Source organism: Leptosomus discolor, chromosome 2 (genome assembly GCF_034619465.1).
Source record: "Leptosomus discolor isolate bLepDis1 chromosome 2, bLepDis1.hap2, whole genome shotgun sequence".
NCBI lineage: Eukaryota > Metazoa > Chordata > Aves > Leptosomiformes > Leptosomidae > Leptosomus > Leptosomus discolor.
Window position 1 is genome coordinate 56,761,177 of NC_141392.1, and position 19,382 is coordinate 56,780,558.

General features: G+C 38.5%; 1 protein-coding gene across 4 annotated transcripts in view; it reads right to left on the reverse strand.

The window, feature by feature from the left end:
- Positions 1 to 19,382, reverse strand: part of SYNE1 (spectrin repeat containing nuclear envelope protein 1) — a 269,565-nt gene that overhangs the window by 14,673 nt on the left and 235,510 nt on the right. For 3 of the 4 annotated variants that reach the window (XM_086461108.1, XM_086461107.1, XM_086461109.1), the window contains 9 exons: positions 15,733 to 15,895; positions 11,814 to 12,001; positions 9,538 to 9,688; positions 6,063 to 6,245; positions 5,509 to 5,646; positions 4,598 to 4,789; positions 3,402 to 3,735; positions 2,489 to 2,557; positions 388 to 530 (listed from right to left, as the gene is read on the reverse strand). In XM_086461108.1, coding sequence (XP_086317234.1) covers positions 388 to 530; positions 2,489 to 2,557; positions 3,402 to 3,735; positions 4,598 to 4,789; positions 5,509 to 5,646; positions 6,063 to 6,245; positions 9,538 to 9,688; positions 11,814 to 12,001; positions 15,733 to 15,895 — 1,561 coding nt within the window. The remainder of the gene's footprint in view (positions 1 to 387; positions 531 to 2,488; positions 2,558 to 3,401; positions 3,736 to 4,597; positions 4,790 to 5,508; positions 5,647 to 6,062; positions 6,246 to 9,537; positions 9,689 to 11,813; positions 12,002 to 15,732; positions 15,896 to 19,382) is intronic. The other variant, XM_086461110.1, reaches the window with a different exon arrangement.

Here is a 19,382-nt window from a genome sequence, read left to right on the forward strand (position 1 = left end):
CCATATATGCAACCTTGCTTACACGATGCGTGCCTATAATTCATCAGCAAGATGAATACTATGCATGAAGCTATAAAAACTGCTTTTAAAAGAAGAGGAATTTTAAACAAGGATACCATCATCAGATGGATAAAAACATGTGTGAGAAAGTAATTTTGGACAACTGCAAAAATGTAATAGGAAAATAAATTCCTTAGAGTCATGTTCCTGTAATCTTATGTTATTGTAAACACACTAATAACATAAACGATGATAGCATGTGGTTAAGGGTAGCAACCATACGAGTTGAGTAAATCTGAGGAGCAGTAATATCTAATTGCTTTGTTGAAATAGATACATTTCTTTCAATAGGAAATCTAAGGTTCAAGTGCTCCAAAATACACGCACATATCCTTTGTAACTAGAATCCAGCTCTGGTCCTGTAGGTGTTTTGCTGCGGATGATATTTTCTGTTTGCTGTATTTGGAAACGACTGGTGTCTAAGGCTTTGTCCAGCTGTCGGATATGTGCTTCCAGGGCGCCAGGTTCTCCTGTACCAAAAACAAAAGAAGTGACTGTCACCCGAGTTTTCCCACCCTGTTGTTTTTAATCTTTTGCCCAGGCAGAATAAATATCAGGAATACTATCTAGATTAGACAATAAAGGAGAAATGTGACTGCAGCAATCAAAGCGAACTGATAACTAGTTACATTAGAGGGTGTTAGCGACCTTCAGAGGACAGACAACTATACCAATGAACATGCTTGCCATAAGCATACTATCAGAGTCCACAGTTTAAAGCAGGCTTGCAAACTACTCTGAAGTGACTTTTTCCCTCAGAGAATTCCTCACCTCTCTGAAGGGGAAAGTTCTTGGCAAAGCATGCTCTAACTTCACTGACTTTGGAGAACGCCTTGCTCCCTGCCTTTCACAAAGACTCTCAAATAAAACCTTGTGTCCCAAACTCCAGATTCGAAACTATGTTAAAATTTGATTTCACCTCATTTCTCTTCTTATTACTTCTCTCCACTAAAAACCAGAGGAATTTTGATCTACTTGAAAGAATCCTAATTGTATGTACAATTTTGATGACTAAAAGCAGTACACAAATGCTAAGCAATATCGTTATAATTATATTCTCAAGATCCATAGATGACTGGACATCCTGAAGGCCAACAGCAAGTAGTCCAGGACTGCTTTAGGCAACCACACTAAGCACCAAAATTTATAGTATTTTCCCAATTAGCTGCTTGACAAAACTTACACTTAACATATCTGCAAGATGGTGTTATTCATCCAAGCCACTTGGAACTCATACCAACGTTTTTGAAGCAGGACTAACTTGTATATTCTTTATAGAGATCAGCTGAACTCTGTGATATGAATTAGCTACAGCCAATTCTAATCTGAAGCAGGCTGCAGCTTAGAGGACCACATGAGATCCTTCTTATCCATATTCTATCACTGTGCCTGATTTCCATCTGTTTACAAAGAGTTTGAATTTATTCATAAAAACACAATTAAAAATATGCATAGAGAAGGGGAACCTTCTGTCCACCTAATTACAGAAAATGAAGCCTCTTGGATGGTTAATCTTTTTTTCATACAAAACACCACCTCACCCCAAATGGACAGAACAAAGTGCTCCATATTGCTTTTCCCTCACGGCTTTCAAAATTTTCACAGTCAGAAAACCACACACATTTTTCTGTATGTACTGCTATTATTTATACTCTTAATCAATCACAATATTTTTTCACTAATATGGGGAGAAAATAAAAATGGACAGTGAACCTGAGGTCTGTGCCACAGATGCTGAGATTTTTAAATGTTTGCTATTTCAAATTTGCAATGAAGACATTATTTCAGAACAGGAAAACTGTGAAATCATAAGACAAGGTATTTGTAAGCACATCTAATCCCTCTGAGAGAGTAATCTAAAAACTGAAACAGTAGGTTTAATCTTGTGTAAAAATGTGCAAAAAAATTCATCTTCCAATACAAAAGACTAAGATAAAGACATTGGCATTGTTATCACATAAAACAACAACTAACCTAAAAGTTTATATCTAAGTAATAATCCAAGCTATGGTAGTTTTTAAAAAAATAAGTGCAAAACCAAACAATTAGGTTTTGCACTGTATCTTTTCTCTCTGCCTCAACCTTTATTGAAACCACTCTTCTCTGAGACATTAGAAACTATTAAGTCCTGTTGAGGGACTCCAGAGAACAAAGACCAATCAGAGTAACCTACTGATCAGTTTAGCCTAGTTAGCCGAGGTGGGAGGGCCAATACTTCAAATGTAGTGTCACCCATGCACCTAATAATATTTTTAAGCGCAGTAGTAAAGCAGGATACTTCTACATTAACATGCCAATGCTGCCAGGTAAGAAATATTTATCTTGTAAGTTGTGAAAAGTATAGCAAATGCTACGAGAAGAGAAAGAAGTTATGCTTGTGCACCATGGTATTTGCATCTGGCTATGCTTAGTCTTTTTTCATGCCTACCAGAGATATTTTTGAGTGCGTTTTCTGTGAGTGTTACATAGGCCTCAAGAGTTTCAGGGATCTCTACATCTGAAAAAATAAAAGCACAGTCTGAATTGACAGCTCAGCAATGGTTGTCTCCTTACAGCAGGAGACCTTTCCATGGGATGGAATATATAAACAGTTCCAATAGCAAACATCCTTTCTGGAGAAGGAAAAAAGATGAAGACTGAAACATAGGGAGCCTGATACAAAGTCTCCTAATGTCCAGGCAAACCTGACTCTTTTCAGAGCAATGACCTGGAAAGCAAAAGACAGCCACAAGATCAGAGCATAATATACTAGTATGTCTTCCCCCACAACTGGCTGCATTTGGGCACACTCATTCATTGAGATTTATTACACAAAGCACACACACTTAGAAAGGATTTCCAGCTTCACTGGAGAACAAGACCCAAGACTCCACCTCGGGCTAAACACTCAGTTGCTGGAGTCTCGACTGGGTAAGGACTGAGTTAAGATTTACTTAAGCACTAGACAATTTTGTCTGCAGATCTCTCCCACAGCATTTCTTCATCAGTTTGTTCTGTACTTCTTGCCATATCCAGTATAGTTTCCTCTAGTCAGAATAGCTTACGACACATTGCTGTTACAGATGACATATCCTATCTGGCAGGCCACAAGCATAGAGACACAGCCAATTTTCTGTCATATCATATACGCCTTTATGATTTTCCAAGGCTGTAGTCATCCAGGAATCTCCATCGTTGTGTCTAAGGCCAGAAGGCCACCGGGATCACTTAGGGAAAACTATTTACAGTCTTCAGGGGCTATTTAAAATACTTTTCCCTGAGCATCTTGGCCAAGAAATCACACACTTAACATTTGCTTCTCTTTACTAGGAGAGAACAGGACACACAGTTTGACACCGTACCTGCTATACCAGATGCTCCTCTCAGGTAGAAGTCCTTCTCTTGTCCTCCGTCTTCTTCCTCAGAGTGCAGAGCCCGTGAAACAGCTGTCTCCAGGTCTCTGCTAAGGTCGTAGTCATGATCCCACTCCAGGGGAATGGAGTCCATGCTTGCAGGGGTATCTCGCCCTGATTGCTCGCTTCTCACCGGCTGGGAAAGAGGCAGCGAAAGGTTGGAAGAGGGGTGCGGGGAGAGAACGCTGTCCGCAGATTTGTCATGCCAGTGTATGTCAGAGAGATCTGCTGATTCATCCAGATCCACCTCTCTGTCAGAGAGGTCGTGTTCATCATCTGTCAGCTAGAAACATAATGCAAACAGAACCGATCAACGAAACGTGCAGAGGCACTGCATGGTCAGCCTAGGTCAGTGAAATAAAGTAGCATTAGGCAACAGTCACACTGATGGGGTTTCCATTTTGCATTCTTTTGCACTTCCCCTTCATTATTTTAAGGTGCACTAAAAAAACAAAGCAACAAAAACGTTCATAATGCCAGCTCATTTTAAATACTTAAGGTACCACAAAGTCTCACATCAAGCAAATGTCTCCAGACTTTTTACTGATGCTACTGCAATGCAAACATCAAGTTAAAGAAAACTCTGGAATCAAGTCATAGGAAGCACAAGTGACATTTATCATGACCACTGCTCTCATTATATTCTTTCATATTTTGAAAACCTTGGGTTTTGTTTCTTTACTTCAGTAGGACTTGAGCTCCCAAAAATCCTTTTGCTCTCACTTATTTAGCTGTGTGTTCAGTTCTGGAGACAAATTTCTCTCTCTTCTGATGGGGAGAATAATTTCATATTTTTTTTTTTTAAACAAAACAGAACTCAATAAGCTGCCAATGAAACTATCTGACAGAGCAGGAAGATGTTCTTATCACCCGTACCACATTGCTAACCCCATTAATAAAGTTTTATAAATCTTCAATTTTCATGACGGTTTACAAAAATTCCGTATCTGGTGAGTTTGCTCTCCGAACAGGACATAAATAGCACATAATGAAGGGAGGCAGATGGTCAGGGTTGTAAAAAATCAAACCACAGGATTTTTGGAAAGTTTCAGAAATTTCATGTTAGTTCATTTCAACATCTTTCCTCATTCTCACACTTGTGAAATGGCAACAAACCAAATATTTACATATGTAAGTATACACACAGGAAGGCGGATGAGTTTCTTGTGATAGCGTTCCACACGTCCAAAGACCTCTTGACAGTAACGACGCAGCTCATCTAGTTCTTCTTCAATGACAGCTGCATCTATGGGCTCACTTTTCTCAATGAGTTGCTCACCCTGCACAATTATCTGCTCAATTTTGTTGTTGTTCAGTGAAATTTCTTGCTGGAAAGCCTGCATAAAACAAAAAGCCCATGCTTTATCAATGAAATCAACATTACAACAACCTAACTGATTAAGGAGGCAAGTCCTAAGAGTTTTTCAGCAAGAATGGTGTGGATAACAAATAGGGATCGTTCCAAATATTCTGGCATAAGCAACAATGAGCAATTATATTTAGCATTCCTCAGTCTTTCTAGACAAAACCAGTGATATTTCATGGTTTACCCTCTCATTCCTCACTTGTTGTATTTGGAAAGAAAGTTCTTCTCTAAACAAGCCATGTCCATGACCAAATGTCTAGAATGACAACAGATGCTGAAGTTAACACACTGGGATTTTGGATAACATGACATTTGATATTTTTCTCTCCAAATAATGACTTTTCTGATGCAGAAATGGTTCACAAATGTAGTAATTCTTAAATGTCAACAATAATGGAGACTTGACATTTACAATTGTTATTGACATTTCCTCTTTTGATTAGGGAATGGAGACTATCATCCTTAGTTTTCTGAAAAATTTTCATAGCACAAAGATCATCCACTCTGGCAGAAAAGTATGTATTGGAACCTGACATAGCCCGTAACCTCTGAGGTTGAAGTCTCAGCCTGCAAGTAAGGGACTGTATCAGGCTGCACTTTGGTTTAATGTTTCTTAAATTCTTTTCCTGCCATTAATGTTTTTATCCCTTCTCTTATTCCTCCTCCTGTTACCATGTAATCATTCTTTACCTTAAGTTGCTTTATTTTTGCTTGGACATCACATTCTGAGAAATGCTCAATGTTGGTCAGCTGTAGGTCCATCTCTGTTAGCCATACCAGGATGCTATCACGTGCTGTCTCAAACTCCTCACGCTGGCCAATAAAATGCTGGGGGGTGGAAAATGGACTTGCATGAAATTACCAAAAAACCCCAAAACCCCCAGCAATAGTGGTTTTCCAAAGAAATGTCCTTCATGCCCTTCAAACCTAACCTAAACCCAGTACACCTTCTTTCATTTCCTACATGCTTTCTAAGGTTCCCTTTTCAGTAACATCATCTGCAGCTGCAATTAGCTGACCTATGAAAATTATCTGCTATGAAGGAGGTGGTGGTTGAGGTTAACAAGCATTTCCCTACAGACTTCATGCTTTGGTTACAAAGTGAACTGATAATCTCCTTTCCTCTTCCAAAGGTAGAAATACCCTCAAAACCACTGTGAAATGCATTAAACTGGAAGCTTCTTGAGTACCCCTGATTCATAAGTATAGTACTGAAACTGAAGGGCTTAAAAATGGAAAAATACTTTTAGCCTGCGCAGGATGGAGGTAACTCGCTTTTGTAAGTTGTCCCATCTCTGGTTCCCCTCATGAACCATCTGCTTGAGGCTGCAGTCGGAGTCAGTGCGGTTCTCTCGGGCCAGGCGGCGATACTGTTTATTGATCAGTTCCAGCTGAGTCAGACTTTCATGCACCTGTCTCTGGAAGGCCTAAAGCCATATGAACAAAAACCATTAGATTTTTGATTACTGAAAGCAGGACACATATATAAGTCTCTCCCTTTATTTTGACCCTACTTCTACACTCTGACCTGTGTTAGCTGATAGATTTTGCTACGGATGCCGATCCTGCCTGAGGGCTATCCTATTGAGAGGCTGCCTTCTGATTAAAATGAGCAAAAAAAAGAAAAAAGTTTACAAAACTGACATAGTTCACTGAATGAGAAATGCAACATGAATACCCGTTACAACAGCAAAATCAGCACAAAAAAAAAAAGACTCCTCTTTCCACTCAATCATATGCCTTTGAGAACAGAAACGCAAGCAATGAATATGAAACTTTTTTTTTTTTTTTTAAATGAACAGAAATCCAAGATTTGTGTGGCTTCACTGGATTTCTTTACACATACTGAATTTGCTGGAGTGCAAACATTGAAGAGATTTCAGCAGTTGTTTATTCTGAGGTTTTACCAAAACTAGTGAAAAACTGTACTGAAGGAATCATCTTTTTATCTTCAGTATACTGGTAGACAAGAAAGGTTTGTCTTAGAATTTCCATGGAAAGAAAATTTCATGAACATCCATACCAACTTATGCCTCAGCAAGTGTCTGCACTGTATATTTTTGGTGCTTCCTCTACTGTTACAAAAGCCTCAGCCACCTGTCTGGGGAGCAGGAACAGTAGGTAACAGCCCATGAGTTTCATATTGTGACTAGCAATCACAAAGCAAGTTGGAGAAAATGCCTTGCAATGAGCTAATTGACTTAATTCCTTCAAAAATAATAAAAAATATTAATAATTTTTCAAAAAACAACTCTTTTTTATCTTGTCACAGAAGCACAAAAGCAATCAATCAAAGGAACACTTAGAAACATAGACTACACTAGCTCTCTTTTGAATACAAGTAGGTTTTTGTAGTTCTACAAACTTGCTCTCTGATATTCCTCTCAATACAAATAAATGGTCAATCTCTCCCAAAACTAGACCCCACCCTTACTAAGGACTGGAGAAGTGTGATAGGTAATATACTTCTGTACAGAAATGTTTATTAAAATCAGCTAACACATGAGGTTTCTACATAAACAACATATACTCTTCATATTGTAACAGTCAAAGCTAAATATGAAATAAATATACTTCTGCTATAATACCAGAAACAAAACTAAAGAAGCTGGTTTGAAAAAAAAGAAAAAATATCAAAGTCTGTAGAGTCCTCTCATATATAACTATTCCCTTTATTAAATGGGCACCAGATTGGGTAGGGGACAACCAACAAGGAGCAAGTGGGCTTGCAACTGGAGTGAAATGCTCAGTAGAACTGAATTCACTTAAAACTGCACAAGGAAGCAATTCTCATATCAGAGGCACAAATCTGACTATATTTTCTAGGATCATGAAATCTAAGCATGCAGCTGTTTTTTCACCTGTTACCAAGACTTGTCCAGCAAAGGAACAGCTGTGTATTTGTCTTCCATTTTTTCAGCTCAGCTACACAAGTATTCATCTATTGCGTTCCCTCCTGTAACCTCTTTTTGTTTCTCCATAAACTACTGCAGAGGAAGGAGTTTGATTTTGTACAGTGAAGTCAGTGAGAGCCATCTCTGACCTCTGTGCTCAGGAACTGAAAGGTTCTCACACAGTCTGCTGGACTATTTTTTTGGTGGGTTTTTTTTTTGGTTTTGGTATTTTTGGGTTTGGTTGTTTGGTTTGTTTTTTTGCCTTTTTTTAAATTCAACTGCAGATATGGAAGGGAAGATAAAATTAGGAAAAAAATGTCTGCTTCAATTAGTATGTCTGTGTGGCTGACTTTATACTGACTTCACAGTGTAGTTGCTGAATTCCACTGAATTTGAACACCACAACTTTTGTTGCTTGCACTACTGCTTTTTGGTAGGTGTAGAAACTAGCTGCTCAGGAAAATAAGAAGAAAAAAAGAGAAAGAATCAAACTGCAAGGCAAGTAGGCTTCTGGACAGGCTGCTAAACAGTTCTCTTCACAGCTAGTTCCTGCTGACACTCTGTAGACAGTAAAAATTCCACAAGTCTGCAGGAGAGGGGTCACCAGGAAGGCTGTGCTTCAATGAAACAGACTTTGGGCAGAGTCAGATCAGCTGTAAAAATCAAAGACAGCCAAGATATTTTTGGTACTGTTTCTCATACAGAGACTCGCTAAACATGAGATTTAGATCCTGATCACTGAATAAAGGGACAATGGGAAGGGGCTCCAAGACAGAGAACTTGTGTCTAGGAAGCAAACATTTTCATAATATGGCAACATACCTCACCTTAATGAAGTCTGGCAGTGTTTAACAACAAAACCCAAAACCCTACCAGTACACTCAGAAATGTGAATATCAATTATAAAACTTGAATCAATGCTTCACAGTTTATGTTTTTGAATTAATTGTTAAACCAAAAAGGTATTAACTGGTCTTAAGACTATTTAAAATGTGCATTTCTTCTTCACAGCTAATACTTTACAGCACCTGAATGCCTAAATAATTTGTTCTCTTTCTTCAGAATTATTTTTCTCTCTCATCTTAATATATGCCTTGCAAATACAAAACCGAGCAAAAGATTTTCACCTGTGACTAGCCACGTGATGTGTGTGTGTGCTTTACACACAGATATACACTCCACTATCATTATGAGACAAGCCATCTCATTGCAGTAGACGGAATGGAATTACGCAACAAGCTCTTAAGAACTGACTGAAGTGACAGCTTCTCAGTTTTCAAGCATGCACTTAACTTTTAAGTCATGGGGGACGCCATGTGGATATATAACAATACCTGCACGAACATGAATTTCAGGTATAGGGATCTAAAATGGGGATATTGAACATTGTTCAAAACAGGAAAAGAGTTCAGAGGGCTGGTGTCAGAGAGTTACAGAGAGAAGATGAGGGATAAAATCAAAGCAAAAGTTAAAATATGTGCCTGCATTTGAAGAGGTACTTAGTGAAGGGAGATCTATGAATGCTCTAGAGCGCCTACTGACCGGACATATTAAAAAGCTGCAGAAATAAAAAAGGTGAGAAATACAGCTTTTGGGGAACAAACAAACAGCAAGTGAGAGTGGATTGATTTATTATCATTTTCAATTGCCACCTTCGACTATTCTTTCATCCTAGAAACCTGTCACTGAAGGTTGCTACAAAATCATCAAGTCCCCTATATTAATACAGTGTCTCTGCTGAGTGGCTTGCGTATGGGAAGGAAGAACACCAGCTGGCTGCTGTAATGTGATCAGTAGATATTAAATTTCGACTACTATATATCACCTCAAATTTCTTCAGTTCTTCCTTAGCAACTGTGTAAAGCACACCAGAGGAGCTCGGGAAAGCAGCTGTCCTCTCAGAGATTTTTAGCCAGTCTTCAAATCTAGAGTAGTCGTCCAAAAACTTTTGCCATAGCCGCCACGTCTCTTCAATTCTGCAATAGAAAATGGAAAATTTCTGAATGGAAAATTCGGACTGAAGGTGAGCTGACCTACAGAACTTTAACTAATCATCCACAACGGCAAACTAGTTCTGGACCAGACAATAACTGGCTCTTAATCTCACTCAGACAGCCAGGCTGATAAACAGACCACAGTGAAGGCTGGCTCATTCCAGACTGAGCTAGAATAAGATGATGGTAATTTTTTCTTAATGCATCTAATTTTGGAATCAGTATAAAAAGACAGTTGTAAGTATGCAATAGGAGCTCTAAAAATCTGAGCACATGCTAAATAACTTCTGAAATACAGTTGCAGTGTCGGTACTGAAGCCAGTATTTTAGAGATTAGAAATTCTACACTACATTCAACTGCAGAACTTTTTCTTACAACATGCTAAGATATAGCAGCATATATTTTAAAGTTCTCAGTCATTATTCTGCATTGCAAAGGGACGTGAACATTTTTTTTTGTATTCCCCAACAAGTGGTAAAATGCTATCTTTCAATATACTCTGTAAACATATTTTTATGAAAAAAATAAATCTAAAAAATATTTCAATGTTTAAAAAAAACAATTTGACTTCAGTTGAATACATAAAAATAGTGGCTGATTATTGATCATAAATTGGCATAATACTGAAACTGTAAAATCCCAAGAACTTCAACACCACTTGATTCAAAATAACAAGATCTTTTTTAGGACAGGTTGCATTACAGCAGAACTTTGTCTGGTTTTGCATACAGAATATATCTTTCCCAAATCTTAGATATGCAGGTCTGAAAAGGACCCAATCCATGCAAAATTTATGCTTTGTTGATGATATATTGTTTAACCTGAAATTTGACATCTGGAAATTTTCTTTTTAATATGAATAACTGTTTCTAGTACAATAAAGATCCTAAATAATGATAGCTCGGTTAACTTACTGGTACAAATTTACTAACAGTATAATGTGTGCATTGCAGGAAACTAAATTAGAGTTCAATGCATTGTTCCACATTAACTTAAAATATTTCTGAATTAATTTGCTGGACACAAATGTATAAAGAGCCTGTATATTTTCAAGACAGACTGTGTCAAACATAGAACTTACAAGCTATATTTTTGTGTATATATATATATATATATATACACATACACACACTATACAAAAATAACCACGGCAATAGTATAAATTTGGATATAGCGCAGCACAACTTAAAAGCAACAATTTTTTTTTTCATAAAATAAAGATCATATACAGTTCAATTCAGCATTTTTAAAAGTCATATATTTTACCTAGAGTTCTATATAACCAATATAACTGTGTAAACATCACAGAAATCAGATTCATAATTTAAAAAGATGCAGAAAAGATCTTCATAAATATAAGAGTTCAAAGAGTTAAACATGTATTATTACTGGTCAGCATAGAGTATATAGCATTGGCCCAATGCAGCCTAGATCATTATAGTTACCAAAATCACCCATGATGTCCTAGATCGGAATAGAAAACAATGAATCTTCTGGATATCATGGGCATGCGGTCTACAGATGGCCTAAGCATGTGCAGTAAACCAGACAACACCCAAGACGCACGGGTGCTATGGCCCACACTTGCTCAGCCAAGCTAAGATGAGCAGATGAGAAAATTCCAGATGAGTGTTCAGTCCTAAAATTCTTCCAAATAAAGAAAATCAGACATAAAAGAAACTGTTCCGGAACACTAGGTGCACGAAAACCCTAACATCTGGAATAACATTCATTCCATTTGATAATCAGTCTTAGCAGTTCTAGCGTAAAATTACATGTTACAACTCTCGCTTTTAGGTCATGTTATCTAAATCTCTTGGAGTCACTGCTATCATCTAAACTTTCTCTAGTTTCTCTCTCATCATTCTCTATGAAGCATGGGAAATAAGACAGCATTCCATGAAACATCTTGGAGCATCAAAGGCTTTTTTTCCCCAAAGCATAACAGCTATTGACTTATTCAATGTATGATCTTTTTCTGACCCCTACATCCTTCTCTTCAGTACTGAAACCCTGTAATGTACATTCCTTCCTGTATTTGTGCCTGTGGAAGGAAATACTAGTTGAAGGCATGGAAATACTAATTTGTAGGCATTTTAGACTTACTTAAGTCGCCTTTCCATTGACATTGCACAAATGTTCCTCCACCTTCTGTCCAGATTGCGTGTGGCCTGCTGGATAGAGTCACACTCTGCTTCTGTGGCACAAGCATCACAGTCATGAAGAAGCACTTCACACAGATTTAGAACAGATGCCACTCCAGTGCTGTGTTTCTCTATGTCCCTCTGAAGTTCCTGCAGGTGAAGAAATTAATTCTTAAGAGAAATTGCAACATATTCATAAATACAAATGCATTTCTCTTCTACTTATTAAAAAATAAAATTAAGAAGCTTGCAAACAGGAGAAAAACATCCAGTGAATACCTATTAAGAGACTGCATGTGCTCAAGTGCTCTTGCAATGTTATCAATGAGGCTAGGAGAACCTGGCAGCATGCACAGCTCTCCCAGGGACTACGAACATCAAACCATAACCTGGGACAAACTGCCAGAGCTCTGCATGCTCAGCTGAGCACCTTTCACACACATTTAATCAACATCACCAATAAATGGTTCTTTCCCATTATCACAGAGAATTTAAAGCACAAGTTAGTAAGACAAGAAAATACATTCTTATCTACTGCAAGGGTTTGGTGGAGGTACCCTTCGAGAACCTACTCTTCCCCAGGTAAACTAGCTGCAAAGTGGCATGGTTGACAAGGAGATTAGCAGCAGCACACGTTGAAGAGTGCATCTCTAGTAGGAGATTTTCCTTCCTTCAACTTTCCAATTCTATAGCATTTTCACTGGAAAAGGAAAATTCAGGACAGCTAAAGAAAATGCACTTACGCTGTCTTAGCACCTATATGTGATCGGTATTATTTCTCCTGTTTGCTTGGTTTCAACAGCTTGTTCTACAGAGATAGTAATGTTTCACCTTGAAGCAACGTTTCAGCTTCAGCTTTGAACTACGGGTTGACAAGTCACAAAATCAATTGGCTATTGCTGTTGGATCAGTGCAAGGAAACGAAACCCTGCTTGACTTCTGCCTACAGAAGAGTCACACTCCTACTTTGCAATAAATCATCAGGACACTAGATGGAAAAATCAGGATGGACAGTAACAAAGCCAAGATAGCATAGTTCCAACAGTGACAAAGAAGTACTAATGTGACTACATCAAAAAGTGATATATTGTATTTAGAATACTATACTCGCTTCTGATTCAGATGAAGAAAAGAACTGTTAGGACAATTCGAGATATGGAGGTTTATTTAGGAGAACAAGAACTTGTCAGCTTAAGGACAAGTAGAGATAAACTGTTCTTTATAATTTTCCTAGTGAAGTAAACTCTAACATGCAAAGGGAAATACAGTGTCAACATATCGTGTCTACATACATTTAAGGTCTAACCAGAGGAACTTTTCTTACAACTAGCAATATGATGTTCTGAAAATGCCTTGGAGCAGGAAATGAGATCTAAATGTAGAATCTAAAGACCTCAGCAAATCTGAAATGGAGCAAGGTCGACTTGTATTAACCATCTGATTTCGGTTGTTTGTGATAACTGGGATTGGACTCAGTGAAGTAATCTATTTCCTCTTCTCATCTATGAAACAGAAGGCTACTTTATGAACATCTACATGAGACCATCAAGTGGATAATCACAATGTTTTCTTCCTCAGCGCTGACCCTTTCACTTTCACTTGCTTGGAAAATACTCTTTCATCGTGTTGTCCAAGTGTTTACTCTTCTTTCTACCTACCCTGAAATGTTATGTAAGGGTGGATACTATAAACAGATGCAACACTCTATGAAACATATACTCCAGACAGCTATGAGACTTGAGGTTAAGCAAGTTCAGGTAACACAATCTCCTCTCTGCTGTTTTGGAGTAGAGCAGTAGTGAGAACTGCCAGTTGGTGGTCCTGAAGATTCCTAAGGATTAAAATTTTTTATTCATCTACGGAACCTTTCGACAAGCAATGCCTACACTGTTCTTTCCCCACAGCCTTGTATTTCTTTCCCAGATTTTAAAATGTTCTATGTTTATTAGAGATCATTTTGCTTTTGGATTAGCTCACAAAGGAGCATCATTTTTCTGCATTCCCGTCACCCACATACAGCTTTTTTTCCTTTACCAACCCAGAAGCAAATATAATTTTTTCCACATTTCAAGTGGTAGCAGATTGAGAAAGCAAACAAACAAGTAATCCTTGAAATTCAGTTTGAAACCCTAGGAAAATACTGCAGTCAAGTTACACTACCTTCCCCAGGATATCCAGCTTCAATTGCATCTTTAATTTCACTACAGAGACCAGCAATCTGCAAAGCTGATTCTTGGCTGAAGTAGATGCTGAGAAGTAGATAATGGAGTTATAAAAACGGAATCTGGCCCTCCTCTTTCATGGCATAGTATTTTTAATGTCATTTTTTATGTGAACAACTGGTAGCAGTACAAGCAGGGAAGATAACATGACGTCAGTGGAATATCAAACATGGACACTTGAATGTGAGATCGCTAACAGAAGAAGAGGGATGAAACACTTGAGAAGCTGGTCAACGTACTGGCCTTCTGAGATGCAGTGGACAGTGATATAGTCTCTGACTAACAACAATCCTTATTGCCATACACTGAAGGTAGGTTATTTTTTTCAGTTATTACAATCATGGCTTGCAGTGTTATCAAATTAAATTATGATCAAGTTTCCAAACACGGCATCCTCCCAGGATAAGATTCACCTCTATTTCTCTCTTTTGGAGTTCAAATTAAATCACTCACACTTCTATAGAATATCACTGCATGCTGTCACTGCATGGGGATCACCACAAGGAAAAAACAGAAGGCAGAGATACACCAGTCTGTGCCCAGAATAAGTCCCATAAGAAGTGGTTGTAACAAACTGTGGGATGCTAGTAAAAATTCTCAAGTATTTACTTTGTTGATAGCAATGTTTAGCCCTGCCCGGCACTTTATTGTCTCAGAACCACCACTCATTAGTGATGCTCATAAATTATTAGCCCTATGTAAATTATATATAGAATATTAACAAGCAATTCTGCACAGCCATGTAGCAAATCAGTTGGGGAGCCGGCAAAAACTCTGAGTGGGTACTTGGGCCTCAGTCCCACACTCAGCTTAAAAGAGCAAAATGCCAGTTTGTACACTTCATAAATTAATTATCCCCCCAACATTCTGGTACTCTTCCTCCCATGCATTTCTTTCTCCTCTGGAGAAGAAACTCAGGAGACCATCTAAGTAATTTCCAGTGAGGCATCAGAAAAGTATTTTTGCCAATAAATAACCAACAGGAACACAACAGAACAGCAGTCCTCCCCAGCAACGGGCTTCTATGTAAAACTGCACAGGGCAGTGAAGTGGAACAGGAACGAAAAAGTATAGTAAATCTTCTTAGGAGTAACATTAGTTTTATTGTCAAAAACTGGTTGACTTAACATTTTTCTGCCTGTTCCAGTGTTGACTATTTTTTCTAGCACTGCATAAAGGCTTTGTGTGCTGATAGACCAACCAATTTTAACTTCACGTACAGCTCATGCATCTTTGCGTGCAAAGTAATTCTCAAACAAGCTGCAAAATAAAACTGAGTTAGAAAGGTTGCTAAAAAATAGTCATTTTCAAGCATGTGCAAAATTTGCAAGGTCTAATAGGTGTCAGTTTTGCTTCTGGGAACAGACAATTCAAACAAAAACCACAAATCCCAAAGGAAAAACAACTGCAATAACTTGTTCAGGTTACATCTCTTGGTGCCTTACCTTTCTTGGAAGGGTCAAGCAGCTCCTGGTGGATTCGCTGTCAAAGCCAGCAGAAGGCTCTATAAGTTGACACAGTAAGTACCACTTGCCTTGATATTTAAACACTTTTTGCCTCATGCCCTCTCGGCATTGAGCCGGGTATAGACAGCCCAAGGACACTCTACTTTGGTTCTCCCCATGTCATAATGCACCTGATAAGTGTGTTGTATTTTACCTGCTGTTCATTTAGCTTCTTCTGTATCTCCTCAGAGTCACAAGTTTCATAGACGATAGGTTTGGACAGCTCTGACTCAATGTGGGCAAGCCAAGACCTCAGGCTACTCATGTTTTTATCCAGCTGCTGCACTGCAACGAGGGTCTCCTTCAACTTCTTTACCCTGTAAAGAAAAAAAAAAAAGGCAGCATAAGTACACTCTGAAGTGTACACTCCACAGTGTGTGTTTCAGGAAGTTTTCAGAGAAACTTAACTTAGATGGCAAGTTCTGTTTTGAAGTCTTCCTTTATTATGTAACAGAAGTATATTATATGGGCAAATAGTCCTGCATTCATAGGTTCTGGTTAAGAAAAATTAAGAGCTTACTAATGCCAGACAACATTTCCAAAGCTTCTGTACCTTTACCAATTGAGTAAAATGTTTGTTAAGAATGGAAAACTTTTTTTTTTAAAAAACCACACACACCAAAACCCTCAAACAACCTAAGTTCCGTATTTGACAAAAGTTCCTCTTAGACTACAAATAACTTATGTATTTAACCAGTACTCGTGGTGGAGTGCACTGAGTGAACAGGCCTTTATCACCCTGGTTGACTTCTAACCATTGAGCTACATATCATAGAATGGTTTGGGTTGGAAGGGACCTTTAAAGATCATCTAGTCCAACCCCCCTGAGTGACCAGGGACATCTTCAATTAGACCAGGTTGCTCACAGTCCCGTCCAACCTGATCTTGAATGCTTCCAGGGATGGGGGATCTACAAGTGTGGAGACTTGTACTTGAATAAGTAAGTTTTAGAGAGAGAAATCCAGCTGAGAACAAGTGAGAATTCCTGAATCCCAAGGGCTGTTTTAAGTTGTTCTTGGTCTTAACAGACTACTTCAGATTTAAACAGATGGAACTGGAAAGTAAGTGCATGGTGATTCCCAAGTAGTATTTTTCTTGAGACCCTGACCCTGCAACAGTAACGACCAGGAAAAATTAAATAGTGGTGTTTTTTTTTCTTCAAGGGAACATTAAGTGTAAAGAGTGAGGAAAATTTGACTAAACCTTTATCCTATCTTGATATTTTTTCCTTCAGCCTGTTTCAGCTGCAAAAATGTCTCCTTCCTATCCCTGTGTTATGTAACATACATTAGTGGATTCTGAAATCCACTAAGCCTTCTTTTTTCTTTCCACTCATGTAGTTCCACAAACAATTTTGAGTAACATTCCCTTTTATGCTTCTATTGCTCTTCCACTTAAGTGTTCCAATATCAGAAAGCTTTAAGAGATGAGTGCAGCTGGGAATAGACTGACTAAACCGGGGTGAAAAAGACAAGATTGCCAGATTCATCAAACAAACAAAATACCACCTGACTATCCTATAACTCAAACAGAGCAATTCACATTTTTTCCACAAAACGAAGCAGCAAATTTATCAAGTGTTTCTGTATTTAAAGCAGCAGTTGCAGCTGACCATTAAAATTCCAATATGGGTGTCCTTTTCTTAATAAAGAGAAATGCAGAGATCCTAACGTCCACTTAAAAAACTTAAAAGTTAAATCTGCCTAAGTTGTCTCTTTCTAGCCTTCTCTTTAGATCACAGATGGTCAAACTGTGGCTTTTTAGCATGAAACACACTTAAGAACAGTTCGAATATATCTTCCTTGCCAGAGTCTCCTAACCAACAGCTGCAGGGCTGTGATCTGAAAAAAAAATCTTGGTAATTGGAAAAAAATCTGAGTAATCTGAAAATCTGTCTGTGAAGGGACCGAAGTCAACACAGTTGTGCTGAGACTGCCCTAGTCCCCAGCACCAGGTTATCCTGAAGGACAGCTATATGTTTAGCTTTGGAGAGATACTAGGAGAACAACCGATGTCTGGGGGAACCATCTCCTTGTCACCTATGGTTGTACATATGGTGCTTTCTGGGTTTGGACCAATTGAAACTTGTTCATAGGGCCAGCAAGAATGTTAGTTATCACTCTTCTGGAACTCACATAGAGCTTTTCAGTCTCTAACATTAATTAAGAGGAGTCAAATCATGTCCATTTTCTGGTTAGATTTTCAAGGCTAGATGCTGCTAATCTTTTGCAGGCATGCTAGTGGGAAAGGAAACAATGAGTCATGTCAGCCCTCTGTAGAAGCAATGTCACTCTGTCATTTGCAAGCTGTGGACCAGGCTTTTTTTGTTTACAGTTGTATAGTACCTTAACCTCTGTGCTGGATTTTATTTACATTTTGCCCGCAACACCTGATAAAGTGCCCTTCATTTAGAAAGTGCCCTCTTTGCCTCAGGCAGACTGCATGGGAATACATCACTGCCAGAGCAAAAAACAATCCCAGCCGAAATAGAGCTATTTTCAGTCACATGACTGTCCTGGTTTGAGCTAGAACAGAACTAATTCTGTTCTGTGATTTTACTTCGCAGCTAAGCCTCTTCTAAGTAACTGCACTTTCTGAAACTAATGGCATATTTTTCCAGACAGGGTCTGCTTCTAGTATTGACAGTGCTTGATGTTTATAATCAATACCAAGGAATGGTGTGCAGAAAGGCTGTTGCTTATACTTGCTCCTATAGCAACCAAGGTCACTGCTAAATCTTGTGCCCTGTGATGAAGTGCCCTAAAGTAGAGAGTCACAAGTAAAGAGGTCGCACCCATGGGGAGGAATGAACTGGACAGGTGACTACAAACTGACCAACTAAGTATTCCATCCCATATACGTCGTATTCAGTATAAAGCTGAGGGATGACGAGGGTCAAGCCCTCTTCTTCAATGGCTGATGTCTGAGGAGGATTCTGTCTGTTCTTCTGTCTTTGATCCCGACCCATACATCCCTGAATCCAGCTCCTACATCCAGCTCCTGTCTGCTGCTGAGTCCAGCCTGGGACTTTTCCAGTGCCAGCCTGGCAGCGTCAATGGTGACGTAACGTTATCAGGGGGGGTTGAGTTCAGGATTGGTTTCGTGTATATTTGCATATATTTTATTATTTTCTTACTAGTATTACTATCTTTTCTTTTTATTGTTATTGCTTCATTAAAGCTGTTTCAGTTTTCTTTCCAAACCTGTAAGTCTCTCTCCCTTTGCCTTCTGGGCAGGGAGGGGGGTTAATACAAAGCATCTGGCATTCCTTAGTGGCAGGCCCAGCCCTAACCCATGACAATGACCTAAGCAAAAAAGCAGGATGTACTAATAGGAATTCCAACCAAAACCAAAATGTACTGCCGAACCTGCCCTCCCACCAAATTGTTGCAATTCCCTGCACCTAAATTCCAAAAGTTAAAAGAAAAAAGAAAAAAAAAAGGAAAAAAAAAGAAAAAAAAGAGAGAGAGAAAAAAAAGAAATAAAAGGGCAACTCCCTTTCTGTCTCCCACTACGTCTACTGTTAACATCATTCTTTTTTTGTACTGAGTCTAACATAACAAGTTCCTTGCCCACGGTACAAACAGAAGCAAATAAACAAGTGTTTCTTGGAGTACGCTGGGCTTACTTTTTTTGACTGAACTGCAGTACAGTGTTGTGCCTCTAGCTACTTTGAAAATATATCTGTGAACAAGTAATAGATATAATCCATCATGACTATAAGAGTTTTCCTTCTGAATTTCAGCAGGCAAGATGCCTAAACTCTTCATCTCACTGAATACTGTACCTGTGTACAAATAATTA